The 26,786-nt window shown below is 37.8% G+C and overlaps 1 protein-coding gene across 1 annotated transcript; it reads left to right on the top strand.

The window, feature by feature from the left end:
* The first annotated feature begins 994 nt into the window (after nucleotides 1-994).
* Nucleotides 995-25,082, top strand: LOC119778539 (dysbindin-A-like). Its single transcript, XM_038277808.1, has 10 exons — nucleotides 995-1,153; nucleotides 3,444-3,497; nucleotides 11,891-11,941; nucleotides 12,824-12,884; nucleotides 14,983-15,115; nucleotides 16,705-16,837; nucleotides 20,316-20,338; nucleotides 23,552-23,698; nucleotides 24,460-24,588; nucleotides 24,772-25,082. The coding sequence occupies exons 1-10, from the start codon at nucleotides 1,098-1,100 to the stop codon at nucleotides 25,014-25,016; spliced, it is 1,032 nt and encodes a 343-aa protein (XP_038133736.1). The 5' UTR covers nucleotides 995-1,097; the 3' UTR covers nucleotides 25,017-25,082.
* Nucleotides 25,083-26,786: the final 1,704 nt, after the last annotated feature.

The raw sequence follows: 26,786 nt of genomic DNA, 5'->3' as shown, positions 1-26,786 counted from the left end.
TGGAGGACAAGCGAAACATCTTCAAACCTTTGAAACAAGTCCAGTGATTTGTTTTTTAAACTTTTACGGAATGACTATGACTGAGAATCTTTATCAGCATATCCATCTATATAAATACCCATGTAAACACCCTGTGCAATAACCCAGTATAATAATCCTATTATTAAAAAAAAGCTGTCATATGTGGATGGACTGTATATACCCCATGTACCTTTTTCTTCCTTTGGCACATTCTTCTTCTTTGACTAATTGAGCTGATGGAACGAGTACATTTCTATACTGTGAGATCAATCAATCAATCAATCAATCAATCAATCAATCAATCAATCAATCAATCAATCAATCAATCAATCAATCAATCAATCAATCAATCAATCAATCAATCAATCAATCAATCAATCAATCAATCAATCAATCAGTAATCTATTCTATTTCATTTCATCTGCCTCTAATAAGATAATGGCTTACTGTATGCACCCGCCAATGTAAGCGAGGTAAAAATGAGACAACTGTGAGGTTTAAACATTTCAAAGGTTGATCTCTAAGAATGTTAAAAACACTATCTTAATTTAAAAAGGAAGCAAATTACCTGTAAACTAACACCAATTTTCATTTGGCTTTTGTTCTATTTGACATATCTTTATATTTGCACTTATATTTGAGTGCATCACACTCAATTCAGTGTTTTTAAGCTTTTCTACATCTTAGGCGCATCGTAAAAGTAGCAAAAATTAAGCAAAAGTGTATAGATTAATTTGTCTTTCCACAAGAGAGTCTTTTCAGATTTAATCATATAAATGTTATTTAATCTATTTTCTTTTATCTTAAATATGTAACGTACTTATGTCTTTTCCTTTTACACTGTTGCTTTTTATCATCCTTATAATTTTCTAGCTGTTTACCGATGTGCTTAATTCTTATCAAAAGAAAAAAGAGCGACGCTGTCTGGTCGATGCGGCAGTCTTCCACCAGATGGCAGTGGCGTGTCTGTTCGGTTACAGAAGGTAGACAAAAGGAAGAGAAGAAGCTTTAGCTACAGAGCTGTTAGCTTAGTCAAGCTTTCTCACAGGAACAGTTTACACTGAAATTCGCTAAAAATGTTTGAGAACTTTAGAGAAAGACTCCACATGGTACAGCATGACTTCTCAACAAGGTAGGTCACTTTCTTAATCTTAGCAATAACTGTGTTTTGTATATTTGGCCTTATTAGTGTAGAAAAAGCTACAGATATCTACAGTGTTGTTTTTAGTTAGCACATAAGCTAAAGTGACAGCTCTACTGCATGCGTCTATCTCACTGGATTATTATTATTTAGTGAATAATTTTAGTGATGATCAATGTCGTTTTGGAGTCTAAATCAGTGTAATATCCGTGTTTTGGTCGCATTCTGTAGTTATTGGTCTCAGCTGAGGATCATGTGACGCGTCAGATGATGAGATGATGTCACCCTTTGCAAAATATAAATAAAAATAAATAAATAAAATAATGTTTGTCCTGTTTGGTGCATTTCTTAATCGATCTAATCTTTCCAGTTAAGTCGCTTCCAAACACGAGTTATCATATTATCTGTTAGTAACCAAGTAGAAATACTTCATTACCTTACTGTAGAAATGTTGGCTATCTCTAATTATTTGTTTACACAACTTTTTACTTCTCCTTGCATTTTAAAAATAGACCCATTAGTTTTGTTTCACTTAAGCTCATTCTTATTTGGCCTGTTGATATTTAAAAAGATTAAAACCATCAGAATAGTTAGTTTTATCCAGAAAATGAATTTCTTTGTGGTTGGACTCGGTGCTGCCCCAACTTGTTGTTCTCCCAATGACAAAATAAATAGTTTTTAAAGAAGATGTACAGTTAAATATGACACTGTTACCATTAGTTATAAAGCAAAGAAAATTAAGTCTAAGGAAGTTACCATCCAGAATTGTAGAAAATGTTCCTTTAATAGTATAGAGCAGTGACCGGTATTTAAACATTTAAAAGGTTTAAGCATCTTTCCAGCATCGTTTAGAGTCTCTGCTGCTACTCACTGAATTAAAGGCTGAATATCCTCCTCACTGTTCAGTCAGGTTCTTTAGAGCAGTGGTTCCCAACCTCTTTTGACTTCTGTCTCAACTTATTATTTTTTTTGAACGCTCCACCCCTCAGTAAGAGGTATTAATGACTTTTAAAAAAGTGGAACGTACAACAACTAATTATAAAAATAAAGACAGTTTTATTTAATCTTTTAATTTGAGAATTTCATTTCTATCATTTTATGCTCTCCATCTCAAAATCAAAAAAAAAAAACCATACATATGTTGACTGGAAGTTAGTAAGGAATCAAAATAAATACAAAATGATATCATTTTATAAATTTGTTTTTATTAAACTAATATCTGATCCAACTAACGAATCAATCTGATCCAGGTGTTGGAACATATCTACTAGTAATCCCTTTAGCTTTCACATAGTCTGGTGGAAATTTAGCCTTTTTGGAAAGACTAGAGATTATTCCTGCTAGCGACTTTCCTCTTTCTGCTCTTTGAATAAATATTCCTCATTCTCCATAATGTGGTTCTACTTCAAATGTTTAACTGTAAGAAGCAACACAGCTTCTATGTAGAACAGATCTGTAAACATAGCGTGTTGCTGTGTTGCTTTTCAATTAGTTTTTTTTTTTAAGTGTAAAATATTTCCACACAGCGGAGATGTAGAAATGGAAATGTGACATTTGTTCAGGAAATCCATGTAACAGTTTGTGTCCAGCATGCAGGGCAGCAGTGAATGCATGTGTCGTTATGCTGGACGATATTAAAGCACAGGAATGGTTCGTTCAGCTCGGTTCAGTAGCTTTTATTTGCCCCCGTATGGGCAATTTTTGTGCAGTAGTAGTACACCTTTCACACACACGTTCACATTTCACAAATAAAAAATAAAAGAAACACAAAATATTTTAAAAGATAAAAGTAAGGTGAATAAAAGAGAGAAAAAAATGTGCAGTGCAGGGGACGAATGAGAGCATAGGCCTATATGCAGGAAACATATGACTATCTGCTTTTCCTGGTAGAGTTTAGCAGCTGAACAGCAGAGGGAATAAAGGAGTGTTTGTATCTATTGGTCCGAGCTGGTGGATATTTAAAACGGGAACCAGAGGGTAGAAACTAGAATTGGTTATTTAGGGGATGGGTATAATTATCCAAGATGGACTCAGCCTTCCTGATTACCTGCTCTTCATGCATTTCAGTCATGTTTTTCTGTTGAACACCCGTGATCTTACTGCACACCTTAATAATCTTAGATATGGCATTTTTGTAGAGTTTTTGTAGCTTGTAGATTTGTAGACATTTCGTGGATCAGACTGAATCAGACATTTCTTATGTGTAAATGATACTGATAGAAGCTGATCTTTATACTCTATCTGATCGGCCCCGTCCCTAACTTCGCTCTCTTTGTTTCAGCTTCAAGACCTTAGGAGACAAATCAAAAGACACCAAAATCAAGAGGAAATCAAGGTGAGACTTAAACTGTGTATTTCTGAGCATGTAGTTGATTTTGATCACTACCATATTGCTTTGATTTGCTCACCTTCAAAATGAGTTTGATTTTAATTAGCTGCTTACTTCAAAGAGTATTTTAATAATGGAATTATAATTTTTTTTATTAGAATAATCTAGTTAGAACAAAGAAAATAATGGTCTTTCTTTATCAAATATTTATTGGAGGATCTAGCTGGGAAAATAAATCCCCAGTAAGAAATAAGTTTCACAAAATCGCAACATTTATTCAAAAATGCTAAAATGAATGAATTTAACTGAAGAGTTTTTGTGTTTATTCATTACTGTCGGTCTGTTTTGCAACCTTCCATTAGTAAAAGCCTTAACTTGCTTCCCTGATGCCCCTGGCTCATCATGGTGAACTTTCTATGTATTTTTTCAATTTTGGACATATGCATAGAGTATTCATAATGAGTCCAGAGATTATGTCCAACGACAGCTTAACTTCTGCATAACGCACATGAACGTAATACCCATGAAAGGATGCTTGTGCATTCTTTCATGGGTATTACGAAGCATCAGTTAAAGCTGCTGCAGGAGCGATGTGCCCAGCATACATAAAAAAAATATGTATTTGATCGCGGTATTAACCTTGCTGCTGTTTACCGTCTGCCCAACAATATAATAATAAAGAAAAGAAAGAAAGAAGTTTTGCAGTGGCAGCAGATTGAGCGTCACGTCTTCTAGGAAGTGTGTTGGTGGTGGGCGTGAACGCAGGGAGGATCCATCACTCACCTTCTGGCTCACCCTATGATGGGGATGAAGTCTGGAGGAGAACTGACGGTTTCCTCCTGTGAACCCCCTTTATACCAAAACGCTGCCAATACGTCATTATACAGTAGCTGGAAGTTAGAAACACGTTCAGCGCTCGTCTGGAACACGGCAGATACGCTGATATGTTGGAGAGAAGTTCTGGATAAGTTACGCAGAAGTTATGCACACGTTACTCAGAGGTTTAGGATCAGCTAGACGCCACGACTGATGAGGAACTGAGACTGAGCGGATGTCAACCATCAGATAACTGACCTGGCATAGGACGTACTCGTACTGCTAAAGACTCTTTTCTTTGTCTGTAATGCCATTTCTATGAATGAACATGGTCTTAAAAGTTCTGTAGGCTCATATGGAATCATCAGTTATGCAGATTTGCAATTCTCATAAAGGCACACTCACGCACAGACGGAATTCATCATTTACGCTGCAATAATTTGCGATCATTTATTGATGTCTGTTGAATCTGATGTGACAGTCATAGGAGCCCAGGAGAAAAAGGAAGAGAAATGTAGGACAAGAAAGCATGTTGCATAAGGCCAATTCTTTTGGTCAAACACCCAATAAATCCACTGATACATTGTTTGGCTTTAACTGCTGTGATCTCCTTTAACACTTGCATGTTGTTTACATCTGTGGAAGAGTTCTCTGTTTTTATTAAAGTAAAAATAATAGAAGGGATTATTTTTCAAACACTTTTTAGGCTTAGTTCATTTTCTGTGAACAACATAAATCTGGATTCAGTTGCTTATCAGGTTAAAGGGGAACGCCAATTTTTTTTTTTTACACTGGTTCCTTGATTTTACGTTATTACATCATGTTCTACTCACCCATATGAGTTTTGTGTCATTCGGAGTGTGTATGACGTAGGGGTGTAAATCACATCCATCATGGTGATTCGATTCAGTATCGATTTCCTGACCCAACGATTTGATTATTTTCGATACTCAAGAATACACCACGATTCGATTAATTTTTTTTTTTTTTTTTTTTTTTACACCTTACAGGCCAAACAAAGTTTCAAGTTTGATATATATATATATATATATATATATATATATATATATATATCTATCGTTATGCATTTTTTTTGAAACAACAGCAAATAACAGAAGTAGAAAAGTTGCATCAAAAAATACTGAAGAAAATCAGTGCAATGAGTGCAATTCAATACCTCGGCTCCAGACGTCCCGCCTAGGGTTGGGAATTGAAAAGATTTTCACGATTCCGATTCCCTTTTCGATTCTATGAAATGATTCGATTCTTTATCGATTCTTTTTTCGATTCCAATTTGGGGGAAAAAGGAGAACAAACAGTTTGATTATCAGCATCAACTTTGTTTACTTAACTATTGCACAATCTTACAAACTCAACAAGATCAAGATGTCCACAGGAAATGTGAAACTGGAGTAACATCTGTGTTTAAATGAAAAATAAATATACAAGAACAAACTTAATAACCAACAATGTCTAATAACAAATGATGGGATAATAACCTATTTTAAATAACAAAAAATACTAATTATAAAAGAGTAGTAGGGAAAATTAACAGTTATTTTGCAGAAAGATGAGCATATCTGCTTTTTCTGGAAGGATACAGGATCTTTCAGCGCGTATGGTGTCTCCAGCCGTGGAGAACACCCTCTCAGATGGGGTGGAGGAAGCCTGCACACAGAGGTAGTTTTCAGCCAGTCAGATAGCAAGGGCAGCACATCTTGCTTGTTCCACCACCACAGTGTGGCGCTATCCCTGCAGGGGATGGAGGGCAAGCTTTTATAGAGCTGGATTTCCTGATCTACCCTCTGGGCTAAGGAAAGACGGGGCTTTGATTCACAAAGTGACCGCAGCTCGTTGTCTTCCTCCTCGAATAGTTCTTCCAACTTGCGTAACTTGCGTAACTTACGTAACTTACGTAAAAAACGTGACGTAAGTCGTGCTCCCCAGAGCCGGCGCTCTAGGCTCTGGTGCTGCGGGAATCGAAAAAAGAATCGTTCAGTGAGCTGCCAAACGATGCCATGGAATCGGAAAATACGGAACCGGTTCTGAACAGGAACCGGTTTTCGATTCCCATCCCTAGTCCCGCCGCCTCCGCAGACACTCCGCTGCTCCTCTCCCAAATTGTAGCTGACCGCAGAAAGGAGGCCGGCTTGTTCTGTTAATATGACCGAAATTTTTTTATTTTATTTGATCATTTATTTCGAACACTTAATAAAAAGCAAATATAAGTAAATTATTAAAGTCATACAAAACAAAACAAACAAAAAAGAAGAAAAAGAAAGAAAAAAACATATGTACATCCCATCATGTTCGAAAAGGAGTAGGAAGAAGTAATAAAACTTATTAAATCCTACCCCTGTTCTATATTAACATCTACCTATGTTTAAGCATACATACATATCTATATATACACACACACACACACACACACACACACACATACATATATATATATATACATACACATACTCAGATACCTATACATACATATACACACATGCATACTTACACATACACCCGTATCTCAAACACATACACACATACATGCATATACATACACACCCCAATTACTATAGACAGTATACACATATCTCTATCTACATATACGTACACATATATCCATACATATCCATAAACCAAAAACCCTTTTCTCTCACCCTTTTTTTTAATTTTTTATTATTTCATCTCTCTTGACTTCTTATCGATTTTAATTCATAGTGGCAGAGCAAGTTCTATTCCCCCTCAAGTCCCCTCCTCCCTGTATCTTATAAAAATCATTTGTTTATATTTGTTTTTAAACTGGTTGATGTTTGGACATTGCTTCAAATCCATGCTCAGTCTGTTCCATAGCCTCACTCCACTATTTGTTATACAAAATCTTTTCCTTGCAGTTCTGTATCTTTGAATCTTAAAATTAGTTATCTCCCTTAAATCATACCCCCCCTCTCTCTCATAAAACAAATTTGTCAAGTGACTTGGTAATAGCTTATTTCTAGCTTTAAATAGAAATTGTGCTGTTTGGAATTCTATCATATCATAAAGCTTCATGATTTTAGACATTATAAATAGTGTGTTGGTGTGTTCTCGATATCCAACTTTATGAATTATTCTAATGGCTCTTTTTTGCAATATGAACAGTGGCTCTAGTGAACTTTTATATGTGCTTCCCCATGCCTCTATACAGTAAATTAAATGAGGTAAGACCAAAGAACAGAACAGAGCATGGAGTGATTTGTAATCTAAAAAATATCTTACTTTGGCTATTACAGAGATGCTTTTAGATATTTTAGTGCTGATGTATTTAATATGAGACTTCCAGCAAATCTTGTCATTTATTATCACCCCGAGAAATTTAGTTTCATATACTTTCTCTATATCAACCCCTCCTATCTGTACCCGTGCATGATGATTTATTTTTTTGTTACCAAATATCATATATTTTGTTTTACTCAAATTTAGTGACAGTTTATTTTTATTTAGCCAGTATTTAATATTAATGAATTCTGAGGCGATAGTGTCCAAAAGTTGCTGTAAATTCTCACCTGATCCTATTATATTTGTGTCATCCGCAAATAAAATAAATTTGAGTTTTTGTGATATCTTACATATGTCATTAATGTACATGATGAATAATTTAGGACTCAAGACCGACCCCTGTGGTACACCACACACAATGTCCAAACATCTTGACTGATGAGCTCCCATCTTCACAAATTGCTTCCTGTTTTTTAAATAACTTCTTACCCACTCTAGTGCCAGTCCCCTGATCCCATATTGCTCTAATTTGTTAATTAATATATCATGATTTATAGTATCAAATGCTTTTTTTAGATCAATAAAAACCCCAACAGAATATTTCTTGCTATCTATGGAATTTGTTGTTTCTTCTATTAGTTCAATTAATGCTTGTGATGTTGATCGATTTCTTCTGAATCCATATTGATTATCTGAGAGTAAATTATGTCTTTCTATGAAATTGTCTAACCTGTAATTGACAACTTTTTCCAGAATTTTTGAAAACTGTGGGAGAAGAGAAACCGGTCTGTAATTTGTGAAATGATGCTTGTCGTCAGTTTTGTACACAGGAATAACTTTAGCTATTTTCATATTATTGGGAAATTTACCGGTTTGTAATGATAAATTAAAAATATACATTAATGGTTTGGAGATCCCATGAATAACCTTTTTTATTATTTTCATATCTATTTCATCATAATCAGTAGATGTCTTGCTTTTACACTCGCTAACAATATCTATGATTTCCTTCTCATCCACAGGTTTAAGGAACATTGTGCTTTGATTTCTATCTATTAGATTATCTTCATTGAATGTCACTGGATCTTCAATTTCATTTGCAAGTTTTGGTCCGACATTTACAAAAAACTCATTAAACTCGTTAACCGCATCATCTATGTTATTTATATTTTTTTCATTTTCTATAAAATACTGTGGATAATTAATATTTCTAGTTTTATTTCTAATTATACTATTTAAAATATCCCATATACCTTTTATATTGTGCTTATTCTCATCCAGTAACTTCTTGTAATAATCTTTCTTACAGTTCCTCATAATATTAGTTAACTTATTTCTATACTTCTTGTATTTATCTTCTGCTTCCTTAGTTCTATGTTTTATAAATTCTCTATATAGTGTATTTTTCTTTTTGCAAGCATTCCTCAGTCCCTTTGACATCCATTGATCATTCATATACTTTTGTTTTCTGTAGTATTGTTTAATTGGACAATTTTTATGATATAATATTTTAAATGTTCTTAAAAATTCATTGTATGCTTTATCAGTATCATTTTCTTGATACAAGAACTCCCAATCTTGTCTTAGTAACTAATTTTTGAATGCATCCATGGTTTCTTCAGACCTCACCCTTCTGTACAGTGTTATCTTGCCCTGTTTATTTTTAATTTGATCATCATTATAGATTGTAAAGACTGGAAGGTGATCACTGATATCATTTACTAATAATCCGCTTACTGTATTATTATCCATTTCATTAGAAAATATATTATCAATTAACGTTGCGCAGTGAGTTGTGATTCGGCTGGGTCTGGTAATCTTGGGATGTAACCCAATACTATACATTGTATTTATAAATTCATCCGTCATCTTATGTTTATTTGGATTTATCAAATCTATATTAAAGTCGCCACCAATAAACATGACTTTATTGTTTGCACTTGTGTAGTGATCTTCCATCCAGTTTTTTTAAAGTATCTATATTTGAACCTGGTGTTCTATATACAGGTGCTGGTCATAAAATTAGAATATCATGAAAAAGTAGATTGATTTCAGTAATTCCATTTAAAAAGTGAAACTTGTATATTATATTCATACATTACATACAAACTCATATATTTCAGATGTTTATTTTGTTTAATTTTGATGATTACAAATGACAACAAATGAAAATCTCAAATTCATCATATCAGAAAATTAGAATATTGTGAAAAGGTTCAAAATTGATGGCCCCTGGTGCCACACTCTAATCAGCTAATTAACTCAAACCACCTGCAAAAGCCTTTAAATGGTCTTTCAGTCTAGTTCTATAGGCTACACAATCATGGGGAAGACTGCTGACTTGACAGTTGTCCAAAAGACGACCATCGACACCTTGCACAAGGAGGGCAAGACACAAAAGGTCATCGCTAAAGAGGCTGGCTGTTCACAGAGCTCAGTGTCCAAGCACATTAATAGAGAGGCGAAGGGAAGGAAAAGATGTGGTCGAAAAAAGTGTACAAGCAAGAGAGATAACCGCACCCTGGAGAGGATTGTGAAACAAAACCCCTTCAAAAATGTGGGGGAGATTCACAAAGAGTGGACTGCAGCTGGAGTGAGTGCTTCAAGAACCACCACACACAGACGTATGAAAGACATGGGTTTCTGCTGTCGCATTCCTTGTGTCAAGCCACTCTTGAACCACAGACAGCGTCAGAAGCGTCTTGCCTGGGCTAAAGAGAAACAGGACTGGACTGCTGGTGAGTGGTCCAAAGTCATGTTCTCTGATGAAAGTAAATTTTGCATTTCCTTTGGAAATCAAGGTCCCAGAGTCTGGAGGAAAAGAAGAGAGGCACTTCATCCACGTTGCTTGAAGTCCAGTGTAAAGTTTCCACAGTCAGTGATGGTTTGGGGTGCCATGTCATCTGCTGGTGTTGGTCCATTGTGTTTTCTGAGGTCCAGGGTCAACGCAGCCACATACCAGGAAGTTTTAGAGCACTTCATGCTTCCTGCAGCTGACCAACTTTTTGGAGATGCAGATTTCATTTTCCAACAGGACTTGGCACCTGCACACAGTGCCAAAGCTACCAGTACCTGGTTGAAGGACCATGGTATCCCTGTTCTTAATTGGCCAGCAAACTCTCCTGACCTTAACCCCATAGAAAATCTATGGGGTATTGTGAAGAAGAAGATGCAATACACCAGACCCAACAATTCAGAAGAGCTAAAAGCCACTATTAGAGCAACCTGGGCTATCATAACACCTGAGCAGTGCCACAGACTGATCGACTCCATGCCACGCCGCATTGCTGCAGTAATACAGGCCAAAGGAGGCCCAACTAAATACTGAGTGCTGTACATGCTCATACTTTTCATGTTCATACTTTTCAGTTGGCCAACATTTCTATAAATCCTTTGTTTTTATTGGTCTTCAGTAATATTCTAATTTTCTGATATGATGAATTTGAGATTTTCATTTGTTGTCATTTGTAATCATCAAAATTAAACAAAATAAACATCTGAAATATATGAGTTTGTATGTAATGTATGAATATAATATACAAGTTTCACTTTTTAAATGGAATTACTGAAATCAATCTACTTTTTCATGATATTCTAATTTTATGACCAGCACCTGTATACAGCTTACAATGATATTTTTCTTTTTTGTCCGACTTATTTCTATTGTTATACATTCAAGCACATTATCTATCACAGTTGACATATTTTCTATCACCTTATAATTATAATTCATATCCACATACATAAAAATTGGTGTTCCCCTTTAAACCGGCAGCAACATTTTCTACATAAAAAAATTTCTATCATTGGTCTTTAAGAGAAATATTCTCTGATAAAATTAAAGATCTGTAAGACCACATTTAAAAAAACAACTTGTATTAAGCTGGTGAAGATTCTCAGTCATCCAGGTCGTAGTCATTCCAAAAAGTAAAAAAAAAAAAATCCACTGGACTTTTTTTCCAATTCTGAAGACGTTTCTCTTCCACCCAGGAAGCATTTTTGTTTGCATGTTTTCTAAACATAAACAAGACTTTGTTGGGCTGCGGTATAAAACCTGGAACTCAACACTATTTCTGACATTTTGGATTGAAAAAGCTTCCTGGATGGAAGAGAAACGTCTTCAGACTTGGAAACAAAGTCTAGACGATTGTTTTTTTAACTCGTATCAAGATTATTTTGATGTAATTGTTGCTTTGTTTCTGTTGAATTGTGTTAAAATGGGCCTACTAGACCCATGAGCTCTGGCAGAGTAACCAACATGTGAGTACTGTTAAGTTATGCTGAGTTTGTATTAAATCACACTTAAATAATATCAATCTTTCCTTTAGGGTGGAAGAAGGTTTTCCGTATTTAGGTGCTGGGCTGGACATTCTAAGCAGGTTAGTAAACATTTCAATATTTTTTTGTTCTTCCCTGACCTGATGCTTTTGACGTAATGGGTTCAGATCTCACTTTGGTACAGCTGGAAAATATCAGCAGTGAAATTCAATTCAGTTCAGTTTATTTCTATAGCTCCAATTCACATCATGTCATCTCAGGTCACTTTCCAGTCCAACCAGATCATCCAGTCAGATTGATTCAAAGTTTTCTATCTAAGGAAAACCAGCTGATTGCATCGACTCATTGATGGTTTTCCAGCTTCAATGTGCATGTTTTCTTTGTTGGGCTACTCTATTAAAGCTTGGAACTCAAAAATATTCCTGACATTTTGAATTGAAAAAGCTTCCTGGATGGGAAGAGAAACGTCTTCAAACTTTGGAATCAAAGTCCAGTGGATTTATTTTGACTTTGATGTAGAAATCAGTAAGGATGGTTGTTCTTCAGAGACAGGAATCAATGGCATCCAGGATGTATTTCTGGTGCGCAAAAAAACCTGCTGGGACAGACTGTTACCATTTCTGATCGGAGTGACCGCCGCCACGTCAGTTTCCCCGTATTATTAGTACTTTGTATACGTAATAATAGGCATGGACAGGGAAATCCAGCTGGAACTTAAAGCCCCAATTTCTGCACACTAGGATGTATAAATGTTTCCACAACAATGTTCTAGCACTATTTCATACAGCTTACTATGTGTTAGCCAACCTTTCACATGAACGATGCACACTCTAGCTAATGAAGGATTAATCTTATTTTTGGACAAATCTACATCTGGATAGAAAGATCTTAACTCTGAGAATTTTATTTTTTTTCCATTTTTAATGCACAAAATAAGGATGTTTTAATGCTAAGAAACTGTTCTAACCTTATTGTTTCTTTAGGTTTGAGAAGAGTTGGTTTCTACTCCATAAACAAACTAAAGATTGTGCTCAGGTTGCAGAGGTATGGATCATTGTTCTTTTGCCTTGATGACGTAAATTCGTAAATTTAAAATTTTAAGAACTTGCTTTTCTGTTGGAGATTCTTAGATTCCAAAGGTTTGTATGTTAAGTAGGAAATGATTGTAAGAAGTGGTCTCTCACTGCAAGTCAGAATTTATAGAGTAGACTGCAAACAAAGAATAGAGAGCAACAAAGCAAAGGGTTGACACGTAGATTCATATACTGTAGATTTACATCAATAAATATAAAATCATATAAATATTAAAAGAAAACTTAAAAATGAGAGACTGTACAGGATAGGAGAGTTAAAATCATAAGACAAAATAATACAATAAAAACATCTTTTAGATTTAACAGAAATTATTCCAGTCATTTTTACCTTTATCACTGATATAAGCATAAATTGCAAAGGATCATCTAGTTTTTTTTTTTTTTTGGCCTGACCACTGCTCTGATGAACAGCAATGGCTGCAATCTTAGGTTTTCTCCTGTATTTATCTCACTGCTTCGCCCTCTGGGACAGCTCTCTGGATCTCTAGTGTGCATCAGTTGCACGGCATCGAAACTAAATCCAAATAAGGTAACAGAAAATGGTGGAAGGAAATTCACAGGTCATCTTTGACCCGCACAGTTTAGTGGTTAGAGCATTACGCTTGGATCCCAGAGGTTCTGAGTTCGAGCCCCACTCCCATAGACTGCCACTCTGGGTCCCTGAACAAGACCCTTAACCCCACCCTGCTCCCCGGGTGCCTCACAATGGCAGCCCACTAACCCCCAAGGGGATGGGTTAAATGCAGAGAGTGGATTTTGTTGCTTTGTACTTGTGACAGTGGAATGACAATAAAGTTGAATTCTATTCTAACAGTTAAGGCGGAATTTCACATTCCTTCTAACATATAACAGAACACACAGGTTACATTATCTATGTCTATCTCTACATTGATGAAAGGGTTCCCACGGGTCCTTAAAATGCCTTAAAAGGAATTGAATTCTTCAAAATAAAACTAAGGCCTTAATTGGTATTAAAATGTCTTAAATCAGTCTTTCGTAGGTCTTAATTTTCAAAACATCATAAATAGGATTATTTGTATTACGATTAATTTTTGTAATTTAAATAAAACATTAAAATTGACAATTTAAAAAATAAAAAATAAATAAATAAAGGCTCGCCATTATTGGTTCCGTCCCGATAGCGGAACCAATAAAAGTTGTTGCTGCCGGGACATTTGGGAGATGCATCTTTAACTTTTTGTCTGGAAAATATGAGCAAGTGTGAATGTAACCAAAATTGTCTCCAGCCAAGAGTTTCCTCCATGGCTAAAACCAGGGAACAAACATGAGGCTCAGTGGATTTATGCTAGAAGTCATTCAAGCTCAGAACGATGGGAATTAAGGCAGTGGAGTCGCAAATGCGAAGCACGAAACACAAAGCGTCAAAATGGAGTTACAGAGAAACAGCCGGTATTTCTCAGTTTAGTTCAACCCTTGTCTCTGCAACGCCTCCACTTATCACCAAATCAAACATACTAAGAAAACCATACAAAGAAAAATAGCTGCAAAAAAGACTAAGCACTGGTTATGTTGGGGCTTTAAAACTGATTTGTTTTTTTCCCTGCTAAAACAAAGTTTGTGAATTCAGTTCAATAATTGTTCAAATATATCTGTCATTTGTGTGTTTTTAGCTTTCTTCCTGTATGGGAAGCTTTTCAACATCTGAAACATTAGTGCAGTGGTTTATGTTAAAATAAACCTTTGGGTTAAGTTGTTGCAAGCAGGTTTTTCTTGTGTTTCTTGTGAATTTGGTCTTAAATTTTTATTTCAAGTGGCATTAAAAAGTCTTAAAAAGTCTTGAATTTAACTTGCCTGATGCTGCAGGGACCCTGCATGAGCCTTTCAGAAGGACTCCTCTCATCTGTTGTCACAGAATGAACTTCATCAGATGATAAGAATCAACATTTTCCTCTCTCATTAGAAGAAATAATAAATCATTTTCAACAGGATAAAATTAGCCACTGTTTTTCAGAATTAGACATTTTGTGCTTATATGGAAAATGATTAAATAATAGCTATAATATCTGTGGTTTCCTTCCCTTTTTCAGTCTGTAGATGGTGACATAGTGATGCTGTCAGCCCACTGGGAGAGAAGAAAAGCCGCTCTGACGAACCTCCAGGAACAACTGCAGAGCCTACCAGATTTCATCACTGAACTCGATGCCATTACTGCAAACATAGGTGTGTTTCATTTTAAATGTCCTTTCTTTAAATCCTGTCATCACTGCATGAATAGAAACTTTGAACCCATCTGACTGTATGATCTTTTTGAATTGTCTTTGTAAAGTTCTCTTAATTGACATGTGTTGTGAATGAGCGCTATTTAAATAAAATTAATTAAATCGAATCTATTAAGCATCAGTTCAAAAGTTGTAGAAGTGGGACATATGATGCATACAAAAAAAGTTAAAAACAATCCCCTGGACTTTGTTTCCAAGTTTTTTCTCTTCCATTCAGGAAACTTTTTAATTTGAAAATGTCAGAAATAGCGTTGAGCACCAGGTTTTATACAGCAGCCCAACAAAGCCTGGTTTTTGTTTAGAAAACATGCAAAATGAAACAGATAAACGGGTCCACCCTTTTGGAATGGAGGCTATTTGGCTTCTTTTGTTAGCCTGCAATGCCTCATACCCGTCTATGGCTACATTCCCACTGCAGGCCTTAATGCTCAATTCTGATTTTTTGCAAAATCCGTTTTTTTTTGCGTTGCCGTTCATATTTCCAAATATATGCGACTTGTATCTGATCTCCTGTGTGAACTGCACTCATACAACGCAAGAGTCCCGCATGCGCAGTAGAGGACGCAATGACGTCACAGGCCAGCGTGCTCTTTTTTTCCGGAAGTAAACATGGATGTTAGTACCGGCGCGCATCTAGCGCTCTTTTCCAACCATAAAATCTCTTTCTTTTCAATATGTTTAAACATCAATACTGCTCTCCGCATCATCGTCTGCCATGGTTGCTCTTTTTCTTGCCGCTTCTGTGTAGCAAGACCCAGAATAGTGACCTTTGTCGGGTATTAATGACGTTCAGGTCGGATAAATCTGACCTGGCAGTTCAGACTCAGGTCGCATTTGAAAAGATCAGATTCGTATCGGATTCAGGACCACAGAGCCAAGTGGCCTGAGTCAGATTGGAAAAAATCGGATCTGTGTTGTTCAGACTGCCGTGAAAAGATCAAATCCAGGTCGCATACGGGCCGAATAAATTGGATTTGGGTCACTTCAGGCTGCAGTGTGAACGTAGCCTTTGTCTCTGAAAGGGGGGTCGTTAGAGCGAATAGTCGGCCTGGCTGAACAGGTTTTTAATGATCAGTTGCGATGATGGTGGGAAAGAATCAATTCAATTGCTGCATTGTAGGTTTTTAAAAACCTGCTCAGTTGGATTTTCCTGAGAATCTTCACCAGCTTAAGATGCTTTATTTAGAGCTTAGAGCTCAGAGCTTTGAATCCTGAGCTTCTGAGTTCGAGCCCCACAGATTGCCAGTCAGGGTCCTTGAGCCAAACCCTTAACCCCAGACTGCTCTCCGGGCGCCGTACGATGGCAGCCCACTGCTCCCCAAGGGGATGGGTTAAATGAAGAGATACATTTCTCCAATGTGAGATCAATACAGTTAATCAATTAAATTCAATAAAATCATCATTATTATTATTATTATTATTATTAGACTAATTGACATAGATTAAGATTTTCTTATGAAGATTAAATAATAAACTTGCGTTTGTTTTTGTTAATTTGTTATATCATCATTTTTGATGAATGTGTTTCAGCTCACTTGGAAGGTGAATTTGAGGAGATGGAGAGCAGGCTGCTGTATCTGGAGACTCTGTGCTGTCAGTGTGAGCAACAGACTGTAAAAACTCATCATACCAACCAACTGGAAGAGTATAGAAAGAAGAAAAGGTGTGATGTTATTTCTGACCCGTTTAGAAGCAGTCCTTCTTTTAGTGCCTCTTATTGGTTTATTGTCAACAGTTTTCCTCTGTTCACATATGAACTCAACTACAGTTTTCCACAATCAAGAAAATGGTCTTTGGTTATTTTGTTTTAATTTGTAAAGAAAAACATGTTCTGTAAGATGGTGACAGTGCATTTTTTGGGAGAAGAAACAGTGTTTTGGTTTCTACAACTAAGATAAGAAGACTGTCATCAATCATAGTTATGAAAATACTCTCTTACCTAAAAGTAAAGGTCTAAAGAGTTTGTTTGCAGGATGCGTGGTGTTTGCAAGGATGTTAGCTGCCCTTTTCCTGATCTCTAGAAATAATGGAAGGAAGGCAGTGATCAATTCAGTGAACCCAATTGTCTGTTGCAGTTTGTCTTGTTTCTGGTGGATGAGTTGACCACGCAGTGAAAGGAGAGGAGAGATTTCTTGTTTAGCTGCTGTCATTCCCAATCGTTTCCTCTTTTTTTAATTCCACAGCTGTTTTGATGCCTGATTGACTGTGGGACATTTAGCAGGGAGATGTTAGGACATGATGCACAGGTTGTGTCCTTCTGCGGTTTGATTCCCTGTGGGGGTGCTTATAGTTTACCAGCCTGTATGCATAGGGGCTAAATTATATTCATCTGTAAGTCAGAATAATTGGAACTCTTGGATTTTATTCCAAAAAGTTGAAGTAAAAAAAAAAAAAACCCACTGGACATTACTTTCCATGTTCCATGTCTTCCCATCCAGGAAGCTTTTTCAACTCAAAATGTCAGAAATATTGTTGAGTTCCAGGTGTTATAGAGTGGCCCAACAAAAGTATTCTAATGGCGTAAAAAAAAAAGCACATTGAAGCTGGAAAACCAGCTCCACCCCTTAATAATGGAAGTCGTTGAGGCGGTTGTTGGCCTGCATACCCGTTACTGGCCCATTCCTTTAAAAGGCAGCTGTTAAGGGTCATTTACCCCATTTCCACAACCATTGAAAAACCAATCCATGCCGAGACCGGTCCGAGCTCGGATCAATTAACCAGGCCGAGCTCGATTCTGACGACCGTTTACACATCACGCTATCTCGACTCCTCGCCTCCTAGTGACGATCTGCGGTATTGCTGCCAGCATTGAAGGAGGAAATCAAGCAGTTGGTGGCGGTAATGCACCAAAAGTTGTTTGCCAACCGCCATAAAACACAAGAAGAAGAAGACGAAGAAGGAGGGAATCAAGAAAATCAAAATGGCGGCGCCCGTCACATTCAGAAGGTTATGCTTGATTATTATTGCTGTACTTCGGTGTTTGCGGAGGGTCAGGCTACGACGGCAACCAGAGCCATTATTTAAAATGTTGCGTGGAGAAGATTTCGATTGTTGTTTGTAGTTGTTCTTCATCTGTTCTTCATCAGTTCTTTTGATCTGTAAAGTGCCTTGAGATGACATGTGTTGTGAATTTGGCGCTATATAAATAAACTGAATTGAATTGAATCTGTTTTGTGTTGGTTGGCAAGCAGCTTCCGGAGGGGCATGACCGCCAACTACTGGAATGGAGTGTGAATCGGGATGTGCAGCCAGACGGAGATGACGCGTTCTGCTCATGCTCTCTTGTTATCAGAGAACCGAGCCTGGGAAAAACCGAGCCGAGCCCACCTCTGGAACTGGTCTGCAGTTAGCTCGGTTCGGTTGTTTCTAGCTCGGTTCGGTTCAGTTTGCTTTCCATTTACACACCATAAGTTATCTCAGTCACTGAGCTCGGACCGGTCTCTGCACGGTTTTTCAAGGGTAGTGTAAAGTAGAGTCCTGCATGGGTCGAGTTTTACCAACCCGCACCCGACCGAAGCCGTTAGGATGACTACCGAACCCGACCCGTCACCCGCGGATATCTTCAATTCAAATCCGAACCCGACCCGACCCGTTGATATTTAACCCGCAACCCGACCCGTTAACCCATCAAGTAATAGGCTATAGTACGCTACAGAACAGCGCCATTAACACTGCAGCAGACGTGTATGCACTGACTGTGGCCTTTTTGGAGGGAAGCCCACACTGCCGGCAGGGCTTTAAGCTACAACAAGGGCAACCCCAGTGCCTGATTAATATAATATTTCTGATGTCCATAACAACACACACGCATAAAAAAAAAAAGACCATCTACCCGCCGGCACTAAAAAAATATCTGCCCGACCCGTTTATTTTTATTTATGTATTTTTCGCCCGCAAAAGAGCATTTTAGCGGGTGACCCGTCGAGGACCCGCGGGTACCCGACCCGTTGCAGGACTCTAGTGTAAAGGGGTCATAGTTGGCCTGGCTGATCTGGCCAGATATTTTGTTCCCCTGCATAGCGATGGGGGTAGAGATGATTTTAGGAAGGAATCAACTGTATCGCTGCGTTGTAGGTTTTTGAGAGCTACAACGCAGCTCTGTTTAAGGTTGTTTTTTCTCTTTTAACATAAATGGCTTCCTTCACGCCCCTTTAGAACCCCCCTGCCTTCTTTATCTAATATGTGAACACTCTGGTCGTCAAACGAATGTCCTTTGTCCTTAACGTGTATGTGGACACCAGAATATTGTCCGAAGGAGGTCGCCAACGACTCGCTTTATTAAGGGGTGGAGCTGGGTTTCCAGCTTCAATGTGCATGTTTTCTAATCCATTACAAGGCTTTGTTGGGCTACTCTATAAAAGCCTGGAACTCGATGCTAATGGTGACATTTTGAATTGAGAAAGATTCCTGGATGGGAGGCGAAACGTCTTCAAACTTGGAAAACAAAGTCCAGTGGATTGTTTTTTAACTTTAAACTTTTGGAATGACTATGACCTGTTTGACTGAGAATCTCCACTAGCAAACTTGGATTTTATTGTTTGGATGGGTGAGAATTCACTTTTCACAGTATAGTTTAAGTTTCTTTGATGTTTCTCTGTTTGGTGAGCTGTTTCATTCCAAATTAACCAAAATAAAATAGATACCATTCTAGATAATTAATTCATCAATGTTTTATAAAACAAATGTCTCAATAAATACATTGTATTTTATTTTTCCTGATAAAACACTTTACATTTAGAAAAGGAACCAAAGTCTAGCAAATTACCTGGACAGAAACAACTCTGAAGGTTAAAGAAATGCCTGGTTCCTATATTCATTACCAGGTGTTTGTTAATACCTCTAGTTTTGGTGATGATGTCCTCATTTTATTGTAAATTTGTATATAAGTGATGCAAACATTTTTGGTGAGCAGGAATGTCCCTTATTTTGTTATTTATTTTGTCTACATGATTGATGGGATCTAAATGTGTTTATTCAAGGTCAATGCTATCTTTGGTTTCTAATTGTAAAAGAAATTGACTCATTGACTCATCATGAGTTATTTATGAACGGTTTGGTTTTGTTCAGTGATTTCATTCTGAAAAATGAAAAAAACATTTGATCATATTGGTTTTAATGGAAAACTGTCTAATTTCTTGCAGGAAAGAGTTGGAATCACTGGAAGGTAAGCAGCAGTTTATCACTGGTAAAACACGTCCTTTCTGTTTTAAATGAAACCATTTTGGTAACGATGATAACATTAATAAAGGTAGCAATAACAGTAAGGAAGCCCAAACTGTCTGAACTCCAGTTCTCTCAGATTTCTACTTTTCACATAGCTCCGTCTGGGAAATATTTATAAAATTTTATGAACGTTTTTACCCTTTAATATCTGATACATGTTGTTAATCTGCAGTAGTTTGGAGCAGGAATGTGAACCAGGGTGAGACAAATATATTTTTAAAGGATCTATATTAAGAGTTGTGCCTTTCCTCTAACATTACCTCTCTCATGTGGGTGTCACCCAATTCATAATGCTGGCTTATCAATCTACTTCTTATGACTAAATTCTACTCTGACGTCCGAACAACATCTGACATATTTTGTAGCCAAAAAACATATTTTGGCCACTTGGGCTAATTATTGCAGTGGTAGTGTCCTTCCACAGTACTACTATGTGATTGGCCGTGCTACTAGAAATTACTCTTAGTGTCTAAGGTATTGCCTGCAAGCACCGATGGCGGTTTTAGGGCCCTGTCACACCCTTGCTGATTTATCCAGCTTATGCCTGACGTCCCAGAATCTCATAAAATGCTGACCTACGCTGAACTTTCTATGTACTTTTCAATTTTGGGCGTATACATCGAGTATTATTAATGAGTCCAGAACTTATCTCCAACGACAGCCTAACTTATGCATAACGCACCGCAGCGTAATGCCCATGAAATAATGCACTAGCATTAGTTCATGGGCATTATGAAACATCAACTAAAGCTGAGGGGGGGCAGCGATGCACCCGGAGGCGCCCTGTCTTCATAAAAAGATGTCTCTGATCACGGTTTTATCCTAGCTAAATAAATAAATAAAAAGAAAGAAAGAAGGGTTGAAGTGGCAGCAGATTCAGCGTCATGTCTGCTAGCAAGTTTGTTGGTGGTGGGCGTGAACGCAGGGAGGATAAATCACTCTCCCACTCTCGGTTAGCCCTATGATGGAGGAGAACTAACGATTTCCTCCTGTGAACCCCCTTTACACCAAAACGCTGCTAATATGCCATTATACAGTAGCTGGAAGTTAGAAACACGTTCAGCGCTCGTCTGGATAAGATAAGCTGGTCGGATAACTGACCTGTAACTTATGGCCTACGTATGGCGACACGTCGGTGTACTCACAGTATGTCGACATGTGCCAGCGTACCTAAATAACCTATCCAACGTATGCCAGCGTTTTTGCCAGATTTTTTGTAAATTGTCAAGGTGTGACGGGGCTCGTAGTAATCTGTTGTTGGGCTTAATTACTGTAGAAAGCTTAGTTTGTTTGGGGGAAGAATTGGTTTTGATAACACAGTGACTGTGGACATTAGCTATAAGTAGAATGGCTGCTCACTTTTCCAGGATTGGGAGGAGCTGCTGCTCTGACAACAAAATTCCTAAAGACATGTATGCATCAAGTAGAATCAATTGAAATAGAATTAGAAAGCCTTTATTTTGATTATCCTCAAAACAATTAGTTTTAAGAGCAGCTCCCTTAAAGTGCACTTAGCAATACAAAACATGTATACTATAAGAACACTACTATGCAGTATGAATATTTTAATACCACTTTGGGCGTGATTTTGATGATGGAATAGCATTATAACAAATTTAGAAGCTCAAAATCGTTGATTTTTATATGATAGGTATTTCAGGGTTGTTGTTTTTCTGTAGGAATTTGACATGTTGCACTTTAGAGACAAAATTAGACTTTGATGTTTCAACAAAATGTATCGGTATAGATGGAGATGACAAAAAAAGATGATTATAACAAAATTAAAGCCGTTGATGAAAAGTCAAGCTCTCCCATGGCACAGAAGGGTTTAAGTATGCCTGAAAAGCTTATTTCTTCTTTAAAGGCACAGAAATAATTCAGTGCCATATCTGCTGCTTCAGGATGATGACAGTATCTTTGTCCTGACTTGAAGAAATTAATGTTTTATAAGGCAATAAAATGTCCTGGACTCTCTACTGTCTGCTATTGATACATTAACCATGTAACAGGCTTATATTCAAAGGCAACCGGACTTTCGCTTGGTTATTTTGAAGATGTTTAGACACCCATCCAGGAGTCTTTGTCAGTTATGTTGGCTCGCACGAGAGCAAGCCGGCAAAGGCTCTGGTTCGACCTGGATAGATGTCTAAGGCCGTTTCTCAATATGTGTACTTGTGCGTTCTCATGTGCTCGTGTGAAGCATCATCAGCCTCAGCACTAGTACTGCTACAATTCACAAGAACAAGAAGACTAAGAAGGGACAAAGTCCCCGGATGTTGTTCTTGCCCCTCCCTCTTTACCCAGTATACGTCAGAGCAGACTTGTCTGTTCTCCAGATTGAAAGATGTCCCAGCATGCACTGCGGCAGCAGCAGCTTCCAGTGGAGCGCTCACAGAGCTCAGAGTATTAAGTTAAAAGTTCTCTTTTCTGTTACTGTTGTTCCATAAAAGTACGTTTTAAGATATTTTGAGGTGAGAATACCGCGGCAGCCAGTGGATCTCCAATGCTAACAGCAGTCAGGCTAACTTTAGCCCGTCTGCAGCAGCCCTCTCTCTGCATAACCGTGTGTGAAGGATCGCTGGCAAAATGTTGATTTGCTTTGTGTTTATCTGACTGTTTTCACTATTATTCCCCCAATACATGAAAAACGTAAGAATTTATTATTATCTAGAGACTATTAATAACAGCGGGTGAAATGCAGCTCCAGACCAGCTTTTTTGTTTATTTATAATAAAAAAAAAACACACGCTCAGCTGGTCTGGAGCTGCATTTCATCATGGCGTACTCACGGTGACATCATCAGTACGTTTCTGTTCCAATTGACCCATTGCTACATCCTCCCGTTCTCACCAAGTCCACACTTTCCTGTGTTGTTATCAAGAACATACTTGGCGAGGACACGAGTCTGTACTTTCATAATTGTGAATCCAGAAACGGCCTCAATGTCTTGAAAAAACTGAGCGTGAGTCCGGTCGCCTTCCAATTCAAGCCCGATTTATGGTTGCCATAACCTGCCTGACTGAGAATTTACAGACATATATTAATAAAATCAAAGTTATTTCTTGAGTATGTATTTTCTTTGCCAACAAATGACTTAGGATTTATGCTTGATTTTCCCAAAAACAGTAATTGTAAATTTGTGTGGATTTTGTAGCTGAATTGAACTCTGAACATGCACAAAGAGTTGCGGAGTTGGAGCTGGCTATGCAACAGAAACTAAGAGAACGACAGAAGGTCTACGAGAAAGCATTCCACCAAGATGTAGAGAAATATCTTTCCACTGGATGCCTACAGAGCAGAGGTAACTCAAGACACTTAAACTGGCATTATAAGCTTTTTAGCAAAAGTTTCCGTTTATGATGATGCAAGTATACACAAACACACTCTCCTTCTTGTCTTGCTATATTTACTGAGAACCATGGGTTGGCTCCCATTGACTTCCATTGATTTTCAATCATTTCTAAACCTTTCCAGTGCATAATCAACCTAAACTAAAGTCACTTCACTCCTTAGCCTGAAACCTAAACGTTTAATAGAATAGGACCAGAAAATGTGGTCAGTTTTCAACAAGTCCTAGTCCAAGTTTAATTGTGAAATTGGAAAAAAGCCCACCCACACAAGCAATTGTATGTATGTGTATATATCCATCCATCCATCCATTGGCGTTCATGATTTCTTTACTCTGACTCCACCCTTTCACTGAATTACAGGGTCTGACCAGGAGGTGGCGCTTCTCTTTAGATCTTAATGTCCACAAATCATGACAGAATATTTTAGTTCAAAGATTGATGTTTAAAAAGGAATTGAAGGGGACCAACCAAGGACCCATCAAGGAAAGTTTAGGGAAATTGTGAATGGCTGCTACTGTACAAGAAAAAGGTTTCCACCTCAGACTTTACTATGTATAATAAAATGTGCAGATTTTTTAATTCATTAAAATCTGTCAAACTAATTAATGGATCTTGACTAAAACTAGAATGGCTGCCAAAAACCAACCCTGAGTGATGCAGGGTTTTTTGTACCATAAATTATTTATAAATGTCTGTATTTGTGTTATTGCAGCATCAGTGGGGGTTGATACGGCCGCCCTGGATCAAATGGGAATCGTTAACTTATCAGACCAGGAGGCCTTGGATGACTTTCTGAATTCCAGCGGTGAAGATTCGAGTTCTGGATCATCTCTTACTTCAGGTAATTCAGACTAGTTTAGAACAGAGTATATGAACAATTACAGTGGTTACAAATGGTACTGAAGTCGACACGCTGATAATAAAAGAAGTCTCCAGGTTCACTATGAATAGAGTTAGTTTTTACTTGAATGAAAGTTAACTTCTTTTCCTTCAACCTTTTTATTGTTTTGTCTTGTTTTAACAGGTCCAGACCTTCAGTCATCCTCTTTGGAGTCCTTGAACCAGATTTCCCCCACAAACACCGGTCAGTTAACCGAGGTTGCAGAGTGGCAGCAGGAAGAAGGAGCCAGTGGGGAGGGTGAAAAGCCCCTGGTACAATCAGATGAGGAGGATGTACAGGCAGACACGTCCCTGGTTGCCGTCCAGGACATCCCTGCGTCCTCGGGCTCTGATGAGAGTGACTCTGCAGGGGACAAACCCTCTGAGTGATGCTGAAGTTACACTGAGAGCAAACATCCTAATATAATTCTTCAATAAACACTTCAGCTTCTGCTCTGCTTTGGCCTAGTGAGGATTTTTCTTCCATGAAATCAGTAGGATTCAAATCTAGCCCTCAGCAACTGTCATCCTTCATGTTTTATCTGTCTCTGCAGGAGTCTGGTAATGACCAGTTTATTTGATTTAGAGGTATTAAAGCAGGGGAGCATCGTAAACATGCAGCATAAGTGGTCCATGAGAACAGAAACAAGTTATTAAAGCGCACACTCTCAATGCTGTGGACCTTCTGCTAGAGTCATCCTGCTGGTTTCTATTAAGCTGGTCATACACTCAACGATTTTTTTTTGCCCTTTTTGGGCCGATCTTCCAGTCGTGCAAGAATTTTTCGGTCGGGCCAACTTTCTGTCTTTTGCGTCATGTGTGGTGTAGAGTACAGCGGGTCACGAGGGGCGATCAGCCTCTCACCATCAGGAATCGTAAGGTCAGGAGAATATCAAATATGTTTGAAATTCAGTCGGCCGTCGTAAGGTGGTCGAGGGTAAATCACGCAGTGGGCAAACAAGGATTCTTCTTCTCAGCTGTAAACCCAGCATCATGGCGGGGGGGCAATGAGTGAAATGGAGTTCTTTCTGTCAAACTGACAGACCATAGTAGCCACGTTAGCTCAGCCATGTCTTTGTCCAAATACGTTGTCGCCTTTTCTTTTCAGGGCTTTTCCAAGGCAGCGCGTTTCACTCTAGTGAGCTTCATGTTCCTCTTCTAATCGTTTGGCTTCCAGATAGACGAGTCCGAGTAGCGCCATCTCACTGCAGAGCTGAGTCCCACCTGGTTTTTAGACGTACGGTGTGAGCAGGTAGATCGCATCAGAGCGTCTGGTCGCACAGTGTGAGAACAAAATCGTGAGCTGTGAATTTTTAAGCCCTGTGGTTTTGTCGTACAGTGTGAGCTGTAGTGCAACGATTGAAAAAAATTGTACAGCGTATGCCCGGCTTTAGTGGCTTGTTTTTCATCAAAGTAGATTCATATCAGTTTCTTTTTATACGCTGGGATACTTTAGTCCTCGCAGAGCTTTTTTTTCTTTTCTTTTTTGGCCTCAGAGATTTCAAAGATCAAACACTTGGGTTGGTTGAAGCAGATCAGTCAATCTATTTTGTAGCATTTTGCAATCAAATTTATGTATTTTTTTTCCTGCAGCCCCTACAGTGGTATGACATCTCTAGTCTGTCAGGAATAGGAAAAAAGGTAAACTAACCTTTTAGTGAGAATGAGTTTTACTAATAGCATTATTAATCAGAACATGTTGCTTCTTCGCAAAACTTAATTTGGACAATCTGTATTAATAGTTCCACGGTGTTAAAGATTTCTAATAAAGCATTCAGTTAAGCCACAGCAAAGGGTTTTAGAATTTATTTGTGGAAAATTGGCTTTTTAAAAAGGCCTTGCTCTGAGTCACCTCATCATCTAACATTGACCAAACTCTTGTTAAACACATGCTCTGTGTCTGCACCCTGATACGCTATCTCTCTAGTTCTTTTCCCTGAAAAGAGATCACTTAGGACAAACTCTTTGAACAACACTTCATAACTTATATGTATTAAATAACCAATTCTATTCAGTTTATTTCTATAGCGCCAATCCACATCATGTCATCTCAGGTCACTTTCCAGTTCACCAGATCATCCAGTCAGATTGATTCAAAGTTTTCTATCTAAGGAAAACCAGCTGATTGCATCGACTCATTGACTCTTCAGCAATCCCTCA

Source organism: Cyprinodon tularosa, unplaced genomic scaffold (genome assembly GCF_016077235.1).
Source record: "Cyprinodon tularosa strain WSP-4 unplaced genomic scaffold, ASM1607723v1 ctg1349, whole genome shotgun sequence".
Taxonomy (NCBI): Eukaryota; Metazoa; Chordata; class Actinopteri; order Cyprinodontiformes; family Cyprinodontidae; genus Cyprinodon; species Cyprinodon tularosa.
The sequence above is the reverse complement of the archived record's forward strand: the minus strand, read 5'-3'. Positions and strand labels throughout refer to the sequence as shown.

Bases quoted from the DNA above. Each gene is read 5' to 3' on its own strand.
- LOC119778539 (XM_038277808.1), top strand. From the start codon at position 1,098: ATGTTTGAGAACTTTAGAGAAAGACTCCACATGGTACAGCATGACTTC. The intron at 15,116-16,704 runs GTGTGTTTCATT...AATGTGTTTCAG, and splicing joins TGCCATTACTGCAAACATAG to CTCACTTGGAAGGTGAATTT. The intron at 20,339-23,551 runs GTAAGCAGCAGT...TGGATTTTGTAG, and splicing joins AGAGTTGGAATCACTGGAAG to CTGAATTGAACTCTGAACAT.